At 44.8% G+C, this 23145-nt stretch overlaps 2 protein-coding genes across 16 annotated transcripts in view; one reads left to right on the forward strand and one right to left on the reverse strand.

Annotated features, from left to right (window-relative positions):
• Positions 1-23145, forward strand: part of Rps10l6 (ribosomal protein S10-like 6) — a 489065-nt gene that overhangs the window by 412482 nt on the left and 53438 nt on the right. The window lies entirely within an intron of this gene.
• Positions 1-23145, reverse strand: part of Fermt2 (FERM domain containing kindlin 2) — a 95393-nt gene that overhangs the window by 37907 nt on the left and 34341 nt on the right. For all 15 annotated transcript variants that reach the window (XM_063274090.1, XM_063274086.1, XM_063274085.1 and 12 more), the window contains 1 exon segment: positions 5736-5969. In XM_063274090.1, the coding sequence (XP_063130160.1) occupies positions 5736-5969 (234 nt within the window).

The following is a 23145-nucleotide window of genomic DNA, read 5'->3' on the forward strand; positions in this document are numbered from 1 at the left end:
TCCAGGGTGAGGAGAGGAAACTATAGTTAGGAAATGAGGGTGCTGAAACCTGCCTTTATCACACTGCTGTAGGTTTGTCAAAAATGCATTCTATATTATCTGAAGATCATATACCTCAAAGTGACCAGATAGAAGTTAAGTGAGGGGTTGGGAAGATGGTTGGTTCGGCTGTTAAAAGCACGGACTGCTTTTCCAGAGGACCCAGGTTGGATTCCCAGCACCCGATAGTAGCTCAAAACCATTTATAATTCCAGTTCCTAGGGATCTGACATGCTCTTCTGGCCTCAGGAGGTACCAGGTAGATACACGCACACAAAACACACAGAGAAGATAAATGCTAAAAGTTCAGTGAGACAAAGAGTTTGCGTAAGCCCTTAGTTACTCTAATGAAAACATCAGCTGATCTTTAGGCTTTGCTTTGTTTGGCTCATTATGGCCTTGACAAAGGAGTGCACTGACCAGTTTTTAACCCCCTCTTTGCTGGTCTCTACAAAGGAGTTCACTGACCAGTTTTTAACCCCCTCTTTGCTGGTCTCTAACATAAAGAAACTGCAAAGGTTAGTGTCTCTCCCTTTCTCTGGTCTGGAACAGTCTGGGGAGTTTCTGCTTCACTTATCCGCCAAGTTTGGAAAGGAGCTCAACAGCCCCTCCTCCAAAGGGGGCGTGCCCTGAGCTTTTGGCCTTTAAATCCACTTGGCCGCAGCGACTTCCCTTAGTGGTGGAGCATGACCGAGAACTGTGAGCTGGAATAACCCTTCTCTCCCAAGTCGCTTTTGGTCACAGTGTTAATCATGGCAACAGAAGCCCTCACTACTGCAGGGCCTTGTGGAAGGGTCTGTCCTTGGAGTCCTGTAACTAAGCACTTCAGTTCCTCATGGGAGTTCTCACGCTGTGAAAATGTAAACCCTTCCGTGGAACAGAGTTTGGATTTCTACTACTTACAGCCAAAACTAAATTTATAAAGAATGAAATATAAGAGAAAAGCAATTTGAAAATAAATAACAAGAAGCACTGAACAGTTTTTAGACCAAACAAACAACAAAAACTCTGAGGGCACACACAGCATAAAGTGCAGAACAATAATCTGACGGATTCTTCCTTCCTTTCCGTCTCTGCAGGAAACCCTTCAACAGGCCCTGCTCTCAGATCACTCTCCCTGTGTGTGCCTGTACCAAACACAGGTAGGTGCCCTTCCCAGGAACAGGGCAGAGGAGAAAGAGGGAATGGATTAGGAATGGCCTAACCTACCTCAGTAATGGGAAGACCTGAACCCTGATCTATTAACACCGACCTAACACGCTGTACATGGAACACTGTCCTGGGGGAGTGCACGTTTGTACAGGTTAGGTAAGAACTCACCATTCTCTGACAGCAATGTCTGTTGTGAAAAGGCAGAGGCAAACAAGCCCATCTCATTTAATCTTTACGTGACATTTTTGTAACAGTTAAATTACGAAAGAAAATGTTTTTTATACCAATTTTAAAAACAAAATAACTTTAGAAAGGTTGTCAGAGTTCAGCAAAATCAGATAATTTCCATTCAACTGCACGTCTGTCTGATGGCTGACTGTTGGGCTCTGGTGTTAGTGGCATTTTGGGAACACCTGCCATGTCATTTTTCTTCCTTTGGATTCTACTTCTCTTACAGTAATCAAGAGCCACAAGAATGAACCCAGAAGAGTTCAACTAATGAAACCACAGTGACCAGCACTTAAGTGAATTCATTTAATTTGAGGAAAATTACTTGGCTTGAATACTAAAGAACTTAATGGGAGAAAATTATTGCGGAGAGCAGTTACGAGGTCACGTCAGAGTTTGGTGTTCAGTGGTGGGAAGATGAACAGAGAATCTCCAATAAGTTAGCTCAGGATCGGCAAGCTTACTTAAGTACATGTGGTTAGGTATTAGGAATAAAATATAGGCGGAAACTTCTAAACACAACAAAAGGTAAGTCGATGTAAAGAATCAGAAACAATGAAACAATATTGTCCCTGTTATCATGACTAAAAGTACAGTTCATTGCAATGAGACAAGGTGGGATGGTCTGCATATACTCTGCCCAGGGAGCGGTACTAGAAGGTGTGTCACTGTGGGTGTGGGCTATCAGACCTACTTCCTAGATGCCTGGAAGTCAGTCTTCGCTAGCAGCCTTTAGATGAAAAAGTAGAACTCTCAGCTCCTCCTGCACCATGCTTGCCTAGATGCACTATGCTCTCACCTTGATGATAATGGACTGAACCTCTGAACCTGTAAACCAGCTCCAATTAAATGTTGTCCTTTATAAGACTTGCATTGGTCATGGAGCCTGTTCACAGCAGTAAAACCCTAAGACAGTGGAGGACACGATGTGCAAATGAAAAACAGGGTAAGTTATTATCTGTAAGAGGTATGACTATCTACATAGAAAGTGACATTTCTAACAGCAGTACCCAATGAGGGGGGGAAAGGGCTGTGAGGTGACTCAGTGCATACAGCATGGAGAAGCTGCTAGACTCGACCCTAAGCCAGGCATGGTGGCACACACTCACTGTCCTAGAACTTGAGGATGTCCCAAAGAAAGAAACAAAACAAAACGTCAACCCTACACTCACCTACAAAGCTCCCAAGAAATTCAGAAAAATATTTTTCAGAGCGTAGCATCTGTCATGGTCTTTCAGACAAGCTAGAAAGAACACTAAGCATAAAAATCAAAGATCTGGTCTAGTAAATGGCTCAGAGTAGAGGCTAAAGACTTGGGTTCAAGTCCCAGAACCTATTCAATATGACACAACCAACTCCTGAAAGTTGTTCTTTGACCTCCACATGTACACCATCACGACATTTGCTCCAAAGCCATATACAAGCAATAAATTAAAAAAAAAAAAACAAACTTGAACCATTTGTGGTGGCATACACCTTTAATCACAGTAACACAACAGCAAACTAGGCACACATGTACTCTGTGAAGGAAGCCATGAGACTGACACTCAAGGAATCTACATGTTACTGTGACTTAAAAATGATAAAGTATCAACAGATATTAAGTCTAAATATTATGTATTAGATAACTTATGTAATTCTTTGTGTTTTTCAGTGGTTTAATCTATATCATCCAGTTAAACATGGTGAATTATCCCAGACGCACTACATAAAAACAGTGATATTAATCTGTTTCCCTTCTGATTCCCTAAGTTCTTTGGAATAACAGCAAAAGATGCCTAAAAATTGAGGGAAAAGATGAGCATTTCTAAGATTACTTTAAAATAAGAAAAACTCGGGCTGGAGAGATGGCTCAGCAGTTAAGAGCACTGACTGCTCTTCCAGAGGTCCTGAGTTCAATTCCCAGCAACCACATGGTGGCTCCCAACCATCTATAATGAGATCTGATACCCTCTTCTGGTGTGTCTGAAGACAGCTACAGTGTACTCATATATAAATCAATAAATCTTTTAAAAAAAATAAGAAAAACACACATGTCAGAGGTTTAAAAAAAGTATTCTTGGGGCTGAAACCATGGTTCAGTGGTTGCTGCTCTTCCAGAGGTCCTGAGTTCAATTCCCAGCAATCACATGGTGGCTCACAACCATCTGTAATGGGATCTGATGCCCTCTTCTGGTGTCTCAAAACAGAGCACTCATATGCATAAAATCAATCTTTTAAAGAAAAATTCTTAGGGGCTGGAAAGATGGCTCAGTGATTGAGAGAGCACTGGTTGCTCTTCCATAGATCCTGAGATCAATTCTCAGCTGCCACATCTACTGGGATCTGATGCCCTCTTCTGACACTCAGGTGTACACCCAGATAGAGAACTCAAATAAGTAAGCAAATAAATAAGCAAATAAATAAATATTTAAAATTTTTTTCTTAAAAGACCTAAAATAGATTCTGACTTGATCAAAGGGGCCCTATTAGAACCACAAAGAAATGGAGAATCCATGGGACAAATCTAGAATCATAAAGTTAAAGAGCAACAGTCCCAACCCAGCCTTCCTTTAAGGAGGACCTGCAGGGGAGGAGGAGGAGGACCGGCAGGGGAGGAGGAGGAGGAGGACCGGCAGGGGAGGAGGAGGAGGAGGACCGGCAGGGGAGGAGGAGGAGGAGGACCGGCAGGGGAGGAGGAGGAGGACCGGCAGGGGAGGAGGAGGAGGAGGACCGGCAGGGGAAGGGGAGGAGGAGGACCGGCAGGGGAAGGGGAGGAGGAGGACCTGCAGGGGAGGAGGAGGACCTGCAGGGGAGGAGGAGGAGGACCGGCAGGGGAGGAGGAGGACCTGCAGGGGAGGAGGAGGAGGACCGGCAGGGGAGGAGGAGGAGGACCGGCAGGGGAGGAGGAGGAGGACCGGCAGGGGAGGAGGAGGAGGACCGGCAGGGGAGGAGGAGGAGGACCGGCAGGGGAGGAGTAGGAGGAGTACCTGCACGGGAGGAGTATGTACCAGTGGCTCTAGCAGTGAGTTTAGGTGATGAGGAACTAAGGTGGGTGTCCCGAAGCTATCTCAACTAAAAACTTGTCAACAATATGCTAAACAAAAACAAAACCTCACTGCAGTATTTGCTCTAAGAGTGAAACAACCGAAATGTCCACTAACAGAACTCATGGGGAATACCAATGCAGCTACACACAAGTATTGTGAAACAGCACAAAACAGTAAATTGTTTTAAGAATGCATATACTTGGGGCCAGGGAGATGACTCTATGGGTAAGAGCACTTGCTGTGCAAGCATGAGGACATGAGTTCAAATCCCCAGCTTCCACCTAAACAGTCAGCACAAGACTGCCGCCCTGGTGCTGTGGGGGCCAAAGACAGGATTGCAGAGGCTGCCAGCCCCCCTCCAGGTTCAAAGACACCTGCTTGAAGGAATCAGTGCAGAGAAGAGAGGACAGAGAACCAACATCCTCCTAACATCTTTACGCCAGGGAAGTCTCCCACACCTGCAAACACATGTGCAAAGCCACACACAAAACACAGTCTACCGCACAGTCTGAACAAGCGCGTATGTAGCAAACCAAACTGTATATCAAAGTTGCTTTGGGGGGCCAATATATTCATGAATGACTAGTATCATCTGAAAATGCAACACATGTAGAAAAGAGTTATAGTTCTAGTTGGAATAAAACCTGGAGACTCGTTAGATGTGTCTAAGAACTGTGTGCTGGTAGTAACAAGTGACGAACATTCACATCTCTCTGGTGGCTGAATGCTTCCTGTTATACATCATAACCACGTCAGACAAACAAAAAGCAATCCACATCTGTGTCTGAGGAGTATTCACACTGGGCGAGCAAGTCCTCGCGGTAGTTTCCTTAGGAGCGGGCAAGCCTTCAGCGGGAGTGACATCATCTCTCTGAATTACACAGTCAAAGTGACTTATGTGTAGGAAACACTGAAGAGCCACAGCCCTCTGAAAACAATGCCTGTTCCCTTCCCCACCCTCCCACAAACAATGCAATTGTGGTTTAGGGCGTAGTTCATTGGGATGGCGCTTGCACTGAGAGCACGGGTCAATCTGACAACTGTCAAATAATCAAGTCATCAGAAAAGACTTTTATATAATATACAATTCTTATCAGGGGAAAAAAATCTAACTCTTCCTTTTCCACCTTAACCCAATATTTCTTTATCTTAAAAAAAAAAAAACCCTATAAATAATTTCAAATACAGATGCCCACAGGTTCATCCCAACCCACACCCCCTTAGGACAAGCTCAATGCCGAGTGCCGGCCGCATCTGCCTCGCGCTTGACTGAGGCTGACCACTTACTGAAAGTCTTGCAGATGTCCGACACAGCTTTGAAGACTCGGTCAGAGAAGTTCACTTTCACCTTCACATATTTCATGTTGGGAAGCTGCAGGCGGAGCAGTTTGTGCTGTGGGGTGAACTGAAGCTTGGCGTCTGCCTGGATGCCATACTTATCCAAGGTCCAGTGTGTCTTAAGCAGCCAAGTTTTCTTCTTTTCCCACCAGAGAGCATGGTCAGACCAATCTTTTTTGACATCTACAGACAACACACAGTAAACAAGAAAAAGGTTTAAAAATAGTCCAGAACACCTGGAGACAAATTAAATACAGGAAAAAAAAAAACAAAACAAAAAAACAAAAAAACCCTGCAGACTTAAGAAAAACGAGACTGTTAGTGATAGGTACCAAAAAAGTACAAACAGTGGAGAAAACTTTCTCTGCCCAACTGACCAAATGGACCTTAGAGGCAAACAGAACCTGGGCCTGGAGTAGGAGGCATTACTGAGAACACAGTAGTGGATTTTGAAATTCAGCTTTGAAGAACAGACAACAGAATCCCCACAAAGTACATTAAAAGGCTAATTTCTGGGGCTACACACGTTTGCACGGGAGCTGGAGAGGAAGCTCAGTGGCCATACTTGCTGCTTGCACATCAGGTGACTCACAACCACCATGACCCAGGCTTCAGTGGAATCTAATGCCTCTGGCTCTTGTGGATCCCTGCACTCAAGTGCACCCCCACCCCAATATAATTAAAATAAAATAAGTCTTCGGAAATAAAAACAATTAATACAATGAGGTAGTAAGGGCAGAACACAGACTGGGAGTCAAAGAGAATGGACGCTCTAGGTGAAGGGGCGTGAAAAGAACTCCAAAACAAACGTGAACGGCCTGCAGCGCAAACATGCTTCCCAAACACACCCTGAGGATAGTAACCCAGAGAATCGCTGTGGTTAGCCTTTCTACTGCTGAGGTAAGATAAACACCATGACCAAAGTGACTGGGGAAGAAAGGGTTTATTTCAGCTTACAACTCTCAGGTCACTCCATCACTGAGGGAAGTCAAGGCAGGAACATGGAGGCAGGATCTACAAAGCAGACCATGAAAGAGTGCTGCTTACTGGCTTGCTCCCTCTGCTTTCTTGCAGAGTCAGGACCTTCTGCCTAGGCAGGGTGGCTCCGCCTACAGTGAGTTGGGCCCTTCTACATCAACCATCAATCAAGGAAATACACCGCAGGCTGAACTGATGGAGACATTTTCTCACTGAAGATTCTTACTCCCAGGTATATCTAGGTTTATATCAAGTTGGCAAAAACCAACCAGGACAAGAATCAGAGAGCCCAAATTTTTTCTTTGAACATATTTTGGCACCAGTATATATAAAACATTAATATCTATAAAATGTTTTTGCAGCTTTAGAAGACAAATACATAAGATTTGGGTACATTCAGATAAGGCATACAGTAATAATAAACTTGTAGCAGGCAGATAATACAACCAACTCCAGCTGGTATTTATCGTAGCATTACATTTAAAAAAAAAATCTTTTTGGGTCAATTGTATATTAAGGTTACTAAGTGCCTGAAAAAGGGAGAAATGACTTAAGAGAAATGAAACATCCAAACGATTACTCCAGAGGGAGAAATAGCCAAATACAAGAGAACTCACACCAGCCACAGCAAAAGACACTTAAAAAGAACATTCTTGAAATAAAAATGGCGGACGCACTCAGAGGAGCTCTTGCTAGGGAGCAGAAGAACTGGCTGATCTAAGGGTAAGGACACAGCTGTGTAGCCCAGCCTCTGCCCGGTGCTAAGAACCCAGCTGTGCTTCTTAGCAGCCGAGGCGGTCTGTTCATGACACTGGCAACTGTTACCTTATTTGAAGCAAAGGTGATTCTCCAAGTTATTTTCTCACCAAACTGTATCAATCACGGTGTTGGGAGTTCACCTGCAAACACAAGTGGAACCAGTAGCGTTCATGCCTTAAGTTATTTGGCAGCACTGAATCTGACGACTTTTGGAAGTACTAAGTTCTGGATCAGTCTACAGCAGTCGGCTGCAGCTGGGGTTTTTATGGAGAGTAACTGGTCACACCTGTTACTTTTCTCATTAGGAACAGAGATTAAGATATTCGGAGAGGCTGAGCCTGTAGGTAGATACAAAACCCTTCCTCCCCACACCTCTGACAACATCCCCACTAAGGAAACAAAGTCTCAAATTTCCAGTGAGAGAAAGAAAGGTGGGCCAGGACTGTAATAAAGTCACTCTGGAGACTGAGGAAACAGTTCAACAGTTACAAACACTTCAGTCCTAGCACCTAGGAGGCAGAAGCAGGCAGGCCTCTGAGTTTGAGGACAGCCTGGTTCACAGTGAGAGTTCCATTCCAAGACAGCCTGCTTGGGCTACACAAAGAAACCCTGTCTTCAAAACAACCACCACCACCACCACCACCCAACCAGCCAACTAAAGAAGTAAAATTTAAAGCTACCCTGAATCCAAATATCCAGAAGATTTAGGTTGTCCCCAAAGTAACTTTGAGATAAACTGTGTGGCTTCCTTGTAGAACAGGGGTGGGGTAGGGACCCCAGGAAGAGCACTGGGGAGGGAGCGTGAAGCAATTAGGAAGAGATGAGCCGAGGTGCGGAGTTTAGGAGCACATGGGACAACCGAAGTCCTTTGCTACTGAGGGCTGTTGCTACGGGAGCAGAAAAGGCCATTTCTCCATTCCTAGGTTAAGCACTGTGCCAGGGTCACCGAATGCCTAGCACTTCCTGGCCACCTCTCTTAGTGGCCCAGGGCCAAGCACTCAGGCACAGAAATCCTGTGCTTTAGCAGCAGACGCTGCCGGCATGTTAGGAATCTGCCCACACAGCTGAAGGTGAAGTGGGAGTGGGTCGGTTCCTCAGGCACCTGCTCCCAGACTGAAATAAATGCTTACTGATGCGGACGACAGCTGCCTGGCGGGGCTGGCAGGGAGAAACTGCTCGAAGCCCTAACAAAGGGCAGGCTCCTATGAAATGTGGTCCAGAAGTTAAGGCCTCAGGAGCAATCTGAAGTAGAAGCTGCCCATGATTTTTTGACAGAGGCAACTTGTTCCAGACCACCAAAGTTACAAGTGGTCAAAAATTGCATTTTTGAAGTAAAAAAGGAAAGGAAAGGAAAACCACCTCAAGTAAGATGTAAAACTAGGGTTAGTAAAGTCCAAAGGACCTAATGCACCATCTGCTGGCGTCTTCGTGCTCCCAGGAGCTAAGAGGCTTCTGTGTGTTCACAAGGATTCCTGAGGCGCAGAACCATGCTCAACCTGAGCATCATCCTGACAGACACACTGCGGCTCTCCATGTCTGGACTCTGAACACTCTCCAGAAGCCTCCTCAGACAAGTTTCTGTCATCGTGATGGACTGTACCCTGAAAATGGGTCAAAATAAACCCGCCTCCTTAAAGGCAAAAACAAAGGCAAAACCCTTCATTGTCCATAAACAAACTTCAAACCCACAACCTTCCCCAATACCCCTTTGCCTTGTGTCCTGTCTCCCATCAGACACACACAGCACACTGTGATGAGGTTTGAAAGAGACACAGCTCACATGGGAGCCTGAAAACACAACCCGCCAGCACACTTATAAACCACAAGTGGCTTGCTGCTGCTTCTCTTTACAGCCTGATTTCCAAGGCCAATTCTACTGCTCTTCCACGAAGCAGCAGCCTGCTTGTGAGGATAAGCATGAACAAGAACGACTTGCGACACAGGGACTGGAAGTCCTGTGGGGATTCTGTTCACCCAGCATATGACAGAAGACCTCTTGCCCATGGCAATGCCAGTGAGCCTAATGTGTTTCATCCACAAGGAAAGACACGGAGGAGCTTAGAACCCTAACCCCCAGAGGGAGAGGAGGAAGAAGGCAGAAACCTAGTGTGGGGACAGTGGGGGAAAGAAACAGACCCCTGGAGCTCCCTGGCCAGCCACTCTTGCTGGACTCAATGAACTTCTGGTTCAGTGAGGTGATGTCTAGGAAAAGAGGAAGAGGAAGAGGAAGAGGGGAAGAGGTGAAGAGTGCTGTGCACACGTTTAATCCTGGGACTTGGGAGACAGAGGAAAGGCACCCTACATGCGAGTTCCATTCTAGGATAGCTAGGGCTACACAGAGACTGTCTTAGTTAGGGTCACTACTGCTGTGAGGAAACATCATGAGCAAAAGCAAGTTGGGGAGGAAAGGGCTTATTTGACTTAAGCTTCCACCTCCACGGCCTATCACCAAAGGAAGTCAGGACAGGAACTAAAAAAAGGGCCTGAAGGAAGGAGCTCACGCAGACAGAAGCAATACAAGGGCTTACTGGCTTGTTTAGTCTGCTTTCTTACAGAACCACCAGCCCAGACATGGCCCCGCCCACAATGGGCTGGGCCCTCCCATAGTCACTGATTAAGAAACTGCCCTACAGGACTGTTTGCAGCCTGATCTTAGGAAGCCATTTTCTCAATCGAGGTTCCCCCCCTTCAATGACTCTAGCTTGTGTCAAAAGTTGACATAACTTTAGCCAGCACAGAAACCTTGTCTCAAAAAAAAAAAAAAAAAAAAAGGAAGAGGTCACTTGCCATCAACATCTGGCGTGCATACAACATCTAGCACATGCATGCATGTACGACACACACCTGGTGCACATGTGCATGTGTGCACATGCACATACTACCAAAAGAAAAATGGTGATGGAAGAGGGCAGGAGAGGGATTGTGGAGGCTGTAGTGCGTGTTTACACAGTGGACACTCTAGTATTATCACAGCACTGTGTGGGATTCACAACATGGCCGCTTTATGGAGCCAAGGATCCAACTCCTGTCTGCTTAATGTTTTTTACCCATGGAGCATCTCCCCAGCACCTCCAGCAGCACGGGCTACCAACTTAGTCCACATTTACTGCCATTGCTACAGTAGGGTAGCAAACAGCCCCGGTAAAATGGTTCACTCACAAACACCCATTAAACTGTGTGCCAAGGGCAATGCCCCAGTGCCAGAGATGACACAAAGTTATGGCAGCTGAAGGAGGCTGATGGACCAGAGGGCTGCTGTCAGGAGGCGAAGACTCCAGGGGCAGGCAGGAGCCCTGTCTGCAGGAGAAAGTAGTCCAGGCTTTATTGTGAGTACGAGATAAGGCCCTTAGTGACTTCTAGTCTGGTCAGCACTGTGATTCCCTGAGCAACATTTAAAAAAATGTGGGTCTGACATTTTAAGCTGAGGAGCAGTATTACAGGTGACGATGCTCAGAAAGGCATGGCAGGCCCAAGGAGTCCTCCAGTTGGGGTTTTCAGAAGGGAGAGAGACCACAGCATCATTGTAACCTGACAGGACCGACCGTAGTGGAGCAAGCAGTGTAACTTCAGAGTGCAGCCGTCAGACACATCCACTATTCACGAAGGCAAAACGTTTCCCATCCGGAGAGGCCAAGAATGGCAGGCTAACTGTGGAGAACCAAACAGACAACCAGAGAGCCTAGGCGAATCAAAAGCACAACTGAGGGGGGTTTACCTTGCTGACAGGGTTCCTTTGAGAAAGGAACTCACAGAACAGGTTCCAATGAAAGACAAGCCCAGGTACCATGCTGCTGTTACTGACTCAATTTTACTTCTTTACTACTGCTCATTGAAAAGAACTTGTTTTTCAAGGTCTTGGTAACAAAAACACTGGCTATCATTACAGTCACAGGATCAAAATTGAAACTGTCTTCAGTTGTTTTCTAAATAATAAGTTTAAAAGTGTTTCCCAGTGCTGAGAACACCTCTGTCTGACCTCTATCTAGCCACGCTTTATCCCAGAACCATCTTTTGGGTCTTTAAACTCTGTTTTCCTCCCTGCTGAGAAATTTCTTACTACAAATGAGTATTTACACTTTTATCACACTGACAACTTTCAGGCTTCATTCTGCTATGGCTCAAAGTGGAGTCTACCTCAGCTGTTAACTGCTTACCCTACAGTGAGGACTTAGGGCAGATGAGGGAGAGGTAGGGGAGGAGAGGGAGGGGAGGGGAGGGGAGGGGAGAGGGGAGAAGATCAGAGGAGAGGAAGGGGGGGGAGAGAGAGAGAGAGAGAGTGTGTGTGTGTGTGTGTGTGTGTGTGTGTGTGACAGAAGAGTCCCACTCAGTTGACAGACAGCATCCAGGAATCAACTGCAGAACCCACCAGCCAGCCCTAATCACGAGGAAAGACACCGTGAAAGCACAGTTCTTCAGGCTAGGTCAACAAGCCAGATGCTTCTGTTGGAATTTCCCCGGGTCTCCTCTCATTACCTGACTCCCCTCCCCCTCCTCACCTTTGACCAGCATTCCAGGCTTTCTGGGCCCTCTCCAGCTGTGAAGCAGTCAGACTATCCTTTCTCACCAACAAAGAGGCTGGAAGGTAAGGTCCAAAGGAAACTCCGACTCCTCAAACTCTAAGGACTTGTGAACACGGAGGGACTGAGGGAGCGTGGACGTTAACCTAGACTTTGATATTCTGACAGGTATCAAAGATGTATGTCAATGAAGAGCCATATATGTCCCTTCTGCCAGAGGTAAGGGAAATGACTCCCTCCTTTTGGGTGACCTGTTTGACAAGCTCCTGAGGAATGTTAACTAAGCACCAGAAATCCTTCTGTAGTAGTTTGAATTGGGTCAGGACTGCCATTTTTGGAGTTTGGGGAAGTGGAGTTTCTTGTAGGCCTGACAATTGGAGTCCTGGCTATTTACTGTTGACTAGAGAGGACAGCTAGGAGTGCAGGAGAACTACAAAGTTGACTGATACACTTGAACATTTCACACAGAAAACAGGAGCCATTCAGGACTGACAAAGATTGGCTGAACTTCTTCAAAGAAAAAATAGGTTATTAAATAAAGTCTGCAACCTAAAAACAGCGACCTACCTGGAAAATAAGACTGGTGCTAACCAGCATGGTAGCACACACCTTTAAACCCAGCACTCAGGAGGCAGGGGCAGCCTGATCTACATAGTGAGTTCTAGTACAGCCAGGGCTACATAATTGAAATCCTGTCTCAAAACAGCAACAAAATAAAACAAAACAACCCCCCCACCCCACCCCCGCAACCAACTCAAACCAAGAGATGGAACATACTGTTAAACTGGCCATGAGGCTCAGAATAGACAGATGGGCCTACATCCCACTATTCTGCTAGGGGACACAGTGACACACTGCTGACTCAGACATCGGGGTTCTGCTGAGCCCGCACCTGAAAAGCCCGTCTTACTGCACACAGGCACTGACACAAAGACACACAACTGGACAGTGTACAGAGGGAGAGACTTTGGAGAATTTAGTCCTGAATGGAGTGTTTTCATCCAAGTCCTCCTCTCGGGGCCCAAGAGGCAGAAGAGAGGTGGGAGATTTAAGACAGAGGTAGTGGATGACTCCATTGAAACAGTGTCTTCCAGACACAACAGAACTGATGTGCATGGGAACTCTCAGCCTGGGGCAGCATGCACAAAGCCGGACGGGATCTCAGTGCTGAGACAGGGGAGTGGACAATCAGACCTCCCATCTTCACCTTTTAAGCAGCCGTGACTAGTGACTGGCACGTACCCTGGCTGAGTATAGCTACTTCTGTTTTTAATATTAGAAACTGAATTTCTAGTATGTGTGTATGTTTTGTATATACACATATATATGTGCCTGAGTGTATGTGTATATATGTATATATATACAAATTTGTATAAATATATACTTTTTAGTTTTATACATACTTATTTATATAGTATACACATATTTATATATAGTACACACATACACACACTTATTTATATAGTACACACACACTTATATAGTATACACATACACACACTTACTTATATAGTATACACATACATACACACTTATTTAAATAGTATACACATACACACATCTAAGTCACTCCTTTCCCTTAAGATGGCTCTTCGGTAGCCACATTATTCTAGAAAGAATGACCCAAGATAAATTTCTAAATTAATCTTGTCCTAGAAGAATGCTCCTTAAAGAAACAGAATTCAATAGTACATCTCCAGAATTTAAGTTTTTATAATATAGTTCCAGGAATGTACCAAAGACAGTTGGGGGGAGGGGAAGATGCTTTAAAAGAGTTACAAAAGCTCTAACGCGTGAACACTGCTGAAACAACCTAGCACACAGCACTGTCTGTTCATAATAAAGTGAAGAGAATTACCACTCGAGCACGCAAATCCTGGACCACACTGACCCCAATCTGTGTCCACCTCACCTAGCAGAACGCACAGTTACCTCCCTGCGTGTGTGATACACATATTAACCTGTTACTCTTTTTAGAAACCCGAGAGCGCTCTATGCTCTTCTCAGGTTTTTTTTTTTTCTGTCCAAGAACTGAGTACTTCAGCAGCTGTCATCTGTCCCTTCCTCCCCTCCTCACACCCCCAACCTTACTCAACATCTCTAGCCCCACCCCACACTGGAGACTGACCTTGTGTGCGTTCAGCATCAAGGGGCGGGAAGACATCCGACCACCCTGGGCAACAGCACGGCCCCTTCATTGCTTCAGAAGGACCTCTTTACACCGCTACGGTTGACCTCGAACTCACCCTACAGCCCTAGTAGTCCTTGAACTTTCAAATATTTAAACAACCTTCCAGTAGCTAGGACTACAGGTTTGTATCACACCAAGGCCCAGTTCACATTCTTTAATGTTCCCAATGCAAATTTCATTTCACTTCTAATGAAAAACTTTAAAGTCTCAACTGGCAGTTATCTAAGCCACTTCACGGGTTACACAAATCTTAGCCAGCTAAGGCCTCGTCCATCCCTGTCCTCTGGCCCAACTTGTGGAATGAGGCAGTTGTGCTGTCCTTCACCTCTATCCCCAACTGGTCTGCACCTTAGCATCCCTGTTTCCCATGACCTATCTTCTTGTAGGTATCTTAACTGCTGTGTGTGTGTGTGCCCGTGTGTATGTGCGTGTAAGGAAGTCCAATGGCGACTTTCGGGAATGGGTTCATTCCTTCTACCATTGTTTCGGGGATCTGAGGTCTTAAGTCTATAAACATGCGGCTCATAGCTTCAGCCTGCCTGTCTACCATGTCCCAGGAACTTTCCTGACTGCCTACTCGGTACTAGGTTACAGGCACTGCCCCAACACCGGTCTAACTAAGTGGGTTCTCGGAATAGAACTTAGGTCCTCATGGCTGTACAGCAAGCACTTCACTGAGCCATCGCCCTCCTGCACAACACTTACTCACGGCCTGGAAACAGCATCTTTTGTGCTGTGGTGAAGTCAGTCCTTCTACTTTCTAAACCGGAATAAACATTTTACTCTTTACATTCTTGTTGCTGTTGAAGATAGGGGTGGTGATGGTGTGTACGTTTCCTTGAGACAGGGTCTCACTGTGCAGCACTGGCTACACTGGATGTTATGTCGATCAGACTGGTCTTGAACACAGAGATCTGCCTGCCTCTGCCTCCTAAATGCTACTCTGTATTTTCGATGTCACTCTGAGCTGGTGACACAGACCTGTACTCACAGGTACCTGGGAGGCTGAGGCAGAAGAATCACAAATTCAAGACTGCCTACACAACTTAGTGACAACCTGTTAAAATAAAAACATGTTTAAAGAGCGGCAGCTCAGTGGAAGAGTGCTAGCCTAGCAGTTAGAGGTCCTGGGCTCAATCCCCATGGTGGTAGGACCAGCGTCAAGAAATATTTGAGATCACTGTTATATACATGCAGGTTTGTTCTGGTGTCATTTCCATGACGACGTCTTCACCCTGCTACACTGTCTCCTCTCTTATGTCTTTTTATTGGAGGAATTGATTCCATTGATGTTGAGATATTAAAGAATAGTGATTGTTTTTTCCTGTTATTTTTGTTGTTAGAGGTGGAATTATTATTTGTGTGGCTCTCTTTTTTTGGGTTTGTTGCAAGAAGATTACTTTCTTGCTTTTTCTAAGGTTGTAGTTTCCTTTGTGTTGGAGTTTTCCATCTATTTTCCTTTTTTAGGGCTGGATTTGCAGAAAGATATTGTGTAAATGTGGTTTTGTCATGAAATAACTTGGTTTCTCCATCTATGTTAATTGACAGTTCTGCTGGATATAGCAGCCTGGGCTGGCATTTGTGTTCTCGTAGGAGACCCTAAGACATCTGTCCAGGATCTTCTGGTTTTCATAATCTCTGGTGAAAAGTCTGGTGTGATTCTGATAGATCTGTTTTTATGTTTTAATATTCTTTCTTTGTTTTGTGCATTTGGTGTTTTGACTATTATGTGATGGGAGGAATTTCTTTTCTGGTCCAATCTATCTGGAGTTCTGTAGGCTTCTTGTATGTTCATGGGCATCTCTTTCTTTAGGTTAGGGAAGTTTTCTTCTATGATTTTGTCTTTACCAAGTTTTCTCGAGTTCCGCTGGTGGCATCTGAGTGTCCTGAATGGCGCTGGGAGCCAGGTGACCAAGCTGAGCTATGCGCAGTACTCCAGTCGGGTTTCAGTCTCACTCCTGCTCACTATTTGTCCTTGTATCTGCATTCGCCAATCTCCTCTTTCAGTTTTCCATTCTTATAAAAGGTCCTGGAAGTTTATCACTCGGAGACAAGAGGCAACACAAGCACACACTTTGCTGACTGGGTGGAAAGAGGTCACTCAGCTCCCCCAGACTGTACGTCACTCATCAGTCACAGCGCAAGCAGAAGATGGGAATGTGTTGCTAGGCTATGCAGTTTAAGTCACAGTAACAAAGGAGTACACTGGTGGTAAAGCATTGTTTTGAAATTTCTGTGTTGTATTTTAAAACTCTAACTTAACTATTAACAGAAACACGAGCTGTTTCACGTTTCCATCCACTCAAACTAACATGTTTCAATTAAAGTACGGTATTCAATTATAAAGACGTTAGCTTACATTAAGGCTTCTGAGGTGAACTGATGGGGTCTGTGCCCCATGGTGGGAAATATTTAGAAACTGCTAGGGAGGACGATTTGGATACCTTATGCTCACGTGTGGCCACCCCACCCCAGTGTGACGGGGCTTCAGGGAATAGAGCAGTGCAGAGGACAGAGCTCTGCTGGTTGAATCAGGGGTCTCGGGAGTCAGGCCAGAGCTGGGCATCCCTCCCACCAAGGAAACAGACCAGGGTGACCCAGACTTCTCTGTCACCAGAACTGTGAGGACTAAATCTTATTAAAGACACACGATTTCGGGTAATTGTTATAATAAACTAGCAGAAAAAAATAAACTTCGAACAAAAACTATTATTGCTTCTTCATAACAAGAATCTGGAATTCGCTCTTCGAAACAAACAAAGGTTAGGAAGAGTGGTACAAACTTGTAACCCCAGCACTTGAAATTACAAGTTGGAGGCTGGCTCTCCTGGTTGTCACGTCCTTCCCCATCTCTACCAAACTTAACACAAACTAGAGTTATCCAAGAAACAACTGGCAGTGTCTCTGTAAGATTGTCACATGGGTGAGTCTATGGAACTTTTTCTTAATCAGTGATTAATGTGGGAGCGCAGTCTATGGCAGGTGGTGCCACCCCTGGCTTGGTACAATAGGGAAGTTCTCAGTCCGACAGGAAAGGAGGCTGAGATCCCAGCACTAAGGAGGCAGAGGCCAGTGTATCTGAGTGGAGGCCAGGACAGCCATAGCTACACAGTGAGAGCCTGTCTCAAAAACAAACAAAAGTATTCTATGGGGCTGGAGAGAAGGCCCAGCAATTCTCAGCACCCATATGACAACTGTCTGTAACTCCACGTCCAGAAAACCCAACATCCTCCCTCATACAGATATACATGCAGGCAAAACATCACTGCACATGGGGAGTGTCTTAGTCAGGATTCCTATTCCTGCACAAATGTCAGGACCAGGAAGCAAGTTGGGGAGGAAAAGACTTATTCAGCTATTGTTGTTCATCACTAAAGGAAGTCAGTCAGGACTGGAACTCAAGCAGGTCAGGGAATAGGAGCTGATGCAGAGCCCATGGTGGGATGTTACTTACTGGCTTGCTTCTCCTGGCTTGCTCAGCTTGCTTTCTTATAGAACCCAAGACCACCAGATCAGGGACTGCACCAACCACAATGGCCTGGGTCCTCCCATCTTGATCACTAATTGAGAAAATGCCTTATAGCTGGATCTCATGGAGGCATTTCCTCAGGGGAGGCTCCTTTCTCTGTGATAACTCCAGCTTGTGTCAAGTTGACCCACAAAACCAGCCAGTACAGGGAGCAACCTAGGTCTCTGATTCAGTTCCTGACTTGAAGTTCCAGCCTTGAGTTCCTGCCCTGACTTCCCTCAATGAGGGACTGAGAACTGTAAGCTGAAATTAACCCTTTCTTCCTCAGGCTGTTTCGGTCAGGGTCATGTTTTGTACAAATACAAAATTATGTCCATACATTTGATTTCTCTATTCCTATCTATTATTACATTCTACCCCAAGTATGTAATAATATGGTTGAGAAGTTTCTCAGATGAAAGGGACCATGCAAGCACAGAGTGCACACAGTAGACTCTACACAGTTATCACTTCTTGAGGGAGGGTCACTCTCTACCCAACACTGAAGGCTGCTAACTGATTTAACATGGCTTAGTTCCTAGAAGTCAGAGTAAAGCCAAGTAAAACCCTGCTCAAAGACTATCACCAGAGAGTGTGTATACTAGATAATGTTCAACCCACAACAATTAACTGCATTGGTCCTTTTAACGGTGGTCAGAGCTGTTAATTAGTTCAAAAGACGATTTAGTAAGACTTCCTAGCTTGGACATTTTAAATTTCTCTCAGAAGAAAATACTAACAAATTCTAAAACATTCGGGTCTGAGCTTCCAAGTCATTTCCCTCCGTACACTCTGTCCTATATTGGGTCAGGTTCTCAGTACACACGCCTGTTTTATTACACGGACTTTTGCTACATTTTAGTAACGACTATGTAAAGACCGTCTTTCCCCACTACTGGAAGTGGGACGGTAGTAAAAGTCTGTATTCACTCCAACAGTTCTTACTTAAAAATAGCGAGTGAGTGACTGGAGAATAAACAAGTGCAAAATGGCGCTTTGTGCTCGAGTACAGTTCTGACCACCATGCTGCAGTCCCCATCCACCCGGAATGTCTAAGTTTTCACTGGATCCTCAGGCTGGTCATCAGTTATGCTTCTAAGTCTCCACCACCTTCCCCTACCACGGCAAAATTATCTGGCATTTTTTCCTTAGCCAATCCACCAACTTCACACTCAAAGTGATCTACTTCATTTTGTTATTAGAAAGCAGTGACAACAGGAAGGGCATATTAAAGGAACACTTTCCCTCCGCATTTGCCACTGTTCCTGGGAAAGATGAATCCATGCGCTTCTTCACCCCACACGTGCTGTCCTACACAGCTCGGTAATGGAAATGTAGCATGAGCGTACAGCATCTATACACAACTGTCTATCACCCTAACGTCCCTGTTTGCAATCACCACCTTGGATTTCACTCTTGGATTTCAAACAGAGCCTCAAGAAAATTACACCCACCACTATAGCTACCTGACTATGTGTCAAGACTGCTCTCCCCCAGGAGGGTAACTGTAGAACTAGCCACACTTCACTTTCAAGACAACCAAGGCACAGGGATACTAGGAAACTTAGCACAAGACCATAAAACATACGTGATGTCAAGCTAGTGTTCACACACATGTGGTAATAAGATAATATGATGTTTTACTATTAAAGAGAACTGGTGGGGGGAAAAATCTTCCAAAGTGGTTCTGACAAACAACTAAATCAAAGATTTCTGACTAACTAAACACTACAATTCAAACATCTTAAATTATTTCTCACATTCATGTTTTAGGTTTGCACAGTAATTGAAGGCTAACTTTTATTCGATTTGAGAGGTCTTCCTGTTGGGTCTCAAACCAGAGACACATGCTGAGGGGGGGCATTTCACATATCAGTGTGGCTCTGACCTCCAAGATCTCTCTGATCCCTCAGTTACAGGGTCTGGCTGGCATACTCCACCCTCTGCCCTAAAGTTCTCCAGACAGGGGGCTGGGCCGCCCTTCCCCCAGCTGCCCTTCCCTATATAACAGCCATTTTGGTTACAGCTTTTTGTACCTTTGGGCCTCCTGGCTGCTGCACCCTTCTCCCCCCACCCTCTCCCCAACATGGCCCAGCTCAGGGATATGTCCACTCTGGACTCTCCTAGAGGTCCCTGCTTCTGGCTAAACTCACCCAATATCTAGAACAACCTTCTCCTCCACCATACCTAGAAACAGCCACGTTTCCTTCCTTTTCATTTATTTTTTTTTTATTCACTTACTATGTAGTAAGATATACTATAACTTATAGTAAGGATAACCTTTTTTGGGAGGTCTGACTGTGTAGCCCCAGTGACTTTGAACTTGCTATGTAGAGCAGGATGACCCAGGACTCAGGGATATATAGGCCTCTGACTCCCAAATGCGGAAATAAAACCGACTTTCTACTAACTGCCAGAGATATTTAACCAAAAAACCGACTTTAAGAAATAGGTGACGAATCTAAGTTAAGTGGGAATAAAAATAAAGCTGTTCTACAAAACACACAACTCTGGCCACATTTTAAACTAAGTTCTTAACTGCTGGCAAAAAAAAAAAAAAAAAAAAAAAAAAAAAAAAAAGGGATTTGTCTAGTCAGTTCGCTCTGATGCCAGTACAGTCCATACAGAAGCATTAAATGTACGGCTTATAAAACATCTTCATACTTAACCTTTTATAATATTACTAACATTGATACACGGTGGTCAAAAAGAGATTCACTACCTTTCTAACGCGGCAGAGAATAAATGAGCGCTGGTTGGCTTAACTTCATAAAAGACATTTTTCATGTTACAAAATACTGTTTCTCTAGTTCAGCTTCTCAAAGTGTACAAAACCACTGGCGGTCACCACAGATGTTAACACTCATGTTTGCTGATGTCGTCCTCCCAATCACTCTATCAGCGAGGCCATAGATTACCCTCACTCTACAGATGAGGAGGACGGTCCAGTGTCACACAGCTAGTCTATGGCACAGCCAGGAGCCTGCCACAGGGGGCTTCCAGACCCACAGAACTTATCACCACACCATCTAAAAACAGTCAGTTTTAAAACGGATACAGCGCTTGCTTGCCTTTTTCCAAGTTATTTTTAAGCTTTATAAAATTTTAAGTCGGAACCCCAAAATTACATTAAGGAACATTACACCAGAAGGCACTTACCCAATAGAAACCTACAATCGATTAACTTGGCACTTTTTTGTGTTTCACTTATAACTCTGGGTGTTCTATTATGGAAAAAGATACCCAAAACATCATTATACAGATGCTTTAAATGTCAACCTTAAAATACCTGATACATTTTTTAAAGTTACAATTGTTACAAAGTATACAAAGATACAGAGCTAAGATCATAAATTTTGGAGCAGATGTTCCTGCTGCTTTTTTTCAGATTGGTAATCTAGACAAGTTGTAAAGGTCACCCAGGGCTGATCTCATGCACCTAGGCAGGAGACAAGTCTCAATCCTGAATCATTGCAGGGTACAGATCTCACATCTACAAACCCAACACTCAGAAAGCGAAGGCAGAAGGGTTCCCATGCATTCAAAGTCAACCTGAGCTATGCAGTGAGTGTCGTATTAACCTTGCTTGGAGTGACATACCAACGTAAAATATTCTCACTCAAGGAGGTTAGAGACAGCTCAGCGTTTAAGAGTGTTAGCTACTCTCCCAGAGGACCAGGGTTTGATTCTCAGCACCCACATGGCAGCGCTTGCAACGGACCCAAACTGCTGTCCCCACTACAGTGGAGCTGTGAGCTTTCGTTCTAGCCCTGGGGAGCTGGCCTCAGGAGGCTCTCTGGGCCAGGAAGGCCGGTCAGCTTCAGTCACCTATATATACACAAGAGCAAATAAGCTCTCGAAAAACCAATGTTCTACTCATTCCAGACACACTGCCCAAAGCAAAATTACCTAGTTATCAGAACAGACTACATGAAAACAAGAAACCTTGACAGTATTGAGTACAGAGGCAAAGGGACTAACAGAAACTCCTATACAATGTTGAACGGAAGGCAAAATGACTCTGGACAAACTTGGCTATTTCTTATAACTTTCAGCTTAAGTTTCAGGCCCAGCCACCCCCTCTTTGGTAGTTATCAAAGAGAAATGGGAAATTATGTCTGCACGCTTTTATGACATTATTCATAATCTCCAAAAACTGGAAACAACCCAAATGTCTTCAATCACAATAAAATTATGGTGCATATTCAAGCTGGGTGGTGGTGCACACCTTTGATCCCACTCTGGAGGCAGAGGCAGGTGGCCCTCTGAGTTCGAGGCCAGCCTTGTCTACAGAGCTCCAGGACAAACAGGGCTATTCAAGAAACCTTGGTATTCCCATCTCCTCCCCCACAAAACCCACTAGAATACACATCTATTCCACAGATTAACATTCCACACTACGAACATGTTCTATGGACCAAAGAGTCAAATTGTATCAAGCAACCACATTCAAACAGATGTTCCCCTTATAAGGCTCCCCAGAAAAGGCAAACCAGCAATGGCTTAAGGGCCTCAAGCTGCGGAGCTAGGCGGATTATGGAGAAATACAAAGAAACTTGGGGCCTATTTCTATTTCTTGATTATGGTAGTTTAACATGACTGTAAAGCTACCAAAACCCAAAACATTACATTCAACAACTATTTTTGTTTTATGTAAATTATATCCAAACATATGTGCACATTAAGAGAAACAGCAGGGCTGGAAATATAACTTAGCTGGTAGAGTACCTCACATGCAGAAGCCCCGAGCTTGGTCGCCAACACCACATAAGCTGGGCATGGCGATGCATGTCTGTAATTCCACATATGGAAGACAGAGGAAGAGGATCAAATGTCCAAGGTCTTCCTCAGCCACACAAGAGTTCTAGGCCAGTCTCTGCTGAACGAGACACTACTTAAGACAAACAGAACAGTAGTAGTGTGAAAAGATGCTGGGTACGCAGTGTTTACAGACTAATACAGTAATTATTTTGGCGGGCCTAGCATGAGGTAGGGTTTCTCTCTGTAGCCCTGGCTGTCCAGAACTTGCTTTGTAGACCAGGCTAGCCTAACCCAAATACAGCTACCTCAGCCTTCTGAGTGCTGGGATTAAAGGCATGGGCCACCACACTCGGCTAGTATAGTAATTTTGATAATAAACTGTATGTATTTCAAAAACTAATTACGATAGGGATTTGCAATTACAAACTCAAGTGCAAAATGTCACATCTTAGAACAAAAGTTTATTAAAGCTTGTGGGATGGCTCAACAGTTGAGAGGAATGGCTGCTGGTTCAGAGGAGCAGGGTTTAATTCTCAACACCCACATGGTAGGAGGTATACATGGTGCACGGACGTACATGAGACATTAGGATGCATAAGGTGAAACAGATCTTTTAAAAGGATAGTGAGTTATTTAAAAACACCT

This window comes from Rattus norvegicus, chromosome 15 (genome assembly GCF_036323735.1).
Source record: "Rattus norvegicus strain BN/NHsdMcwi chromosome 15, GRCr8, whole genome shotgun sequence".
In the NCBI taxonomy this organism is placed as follows: Eukaryota; Metazoa; Chordata; class Mammalia; order Rodentia; family Muridae; genus Rattus; species Rattus norvegicus.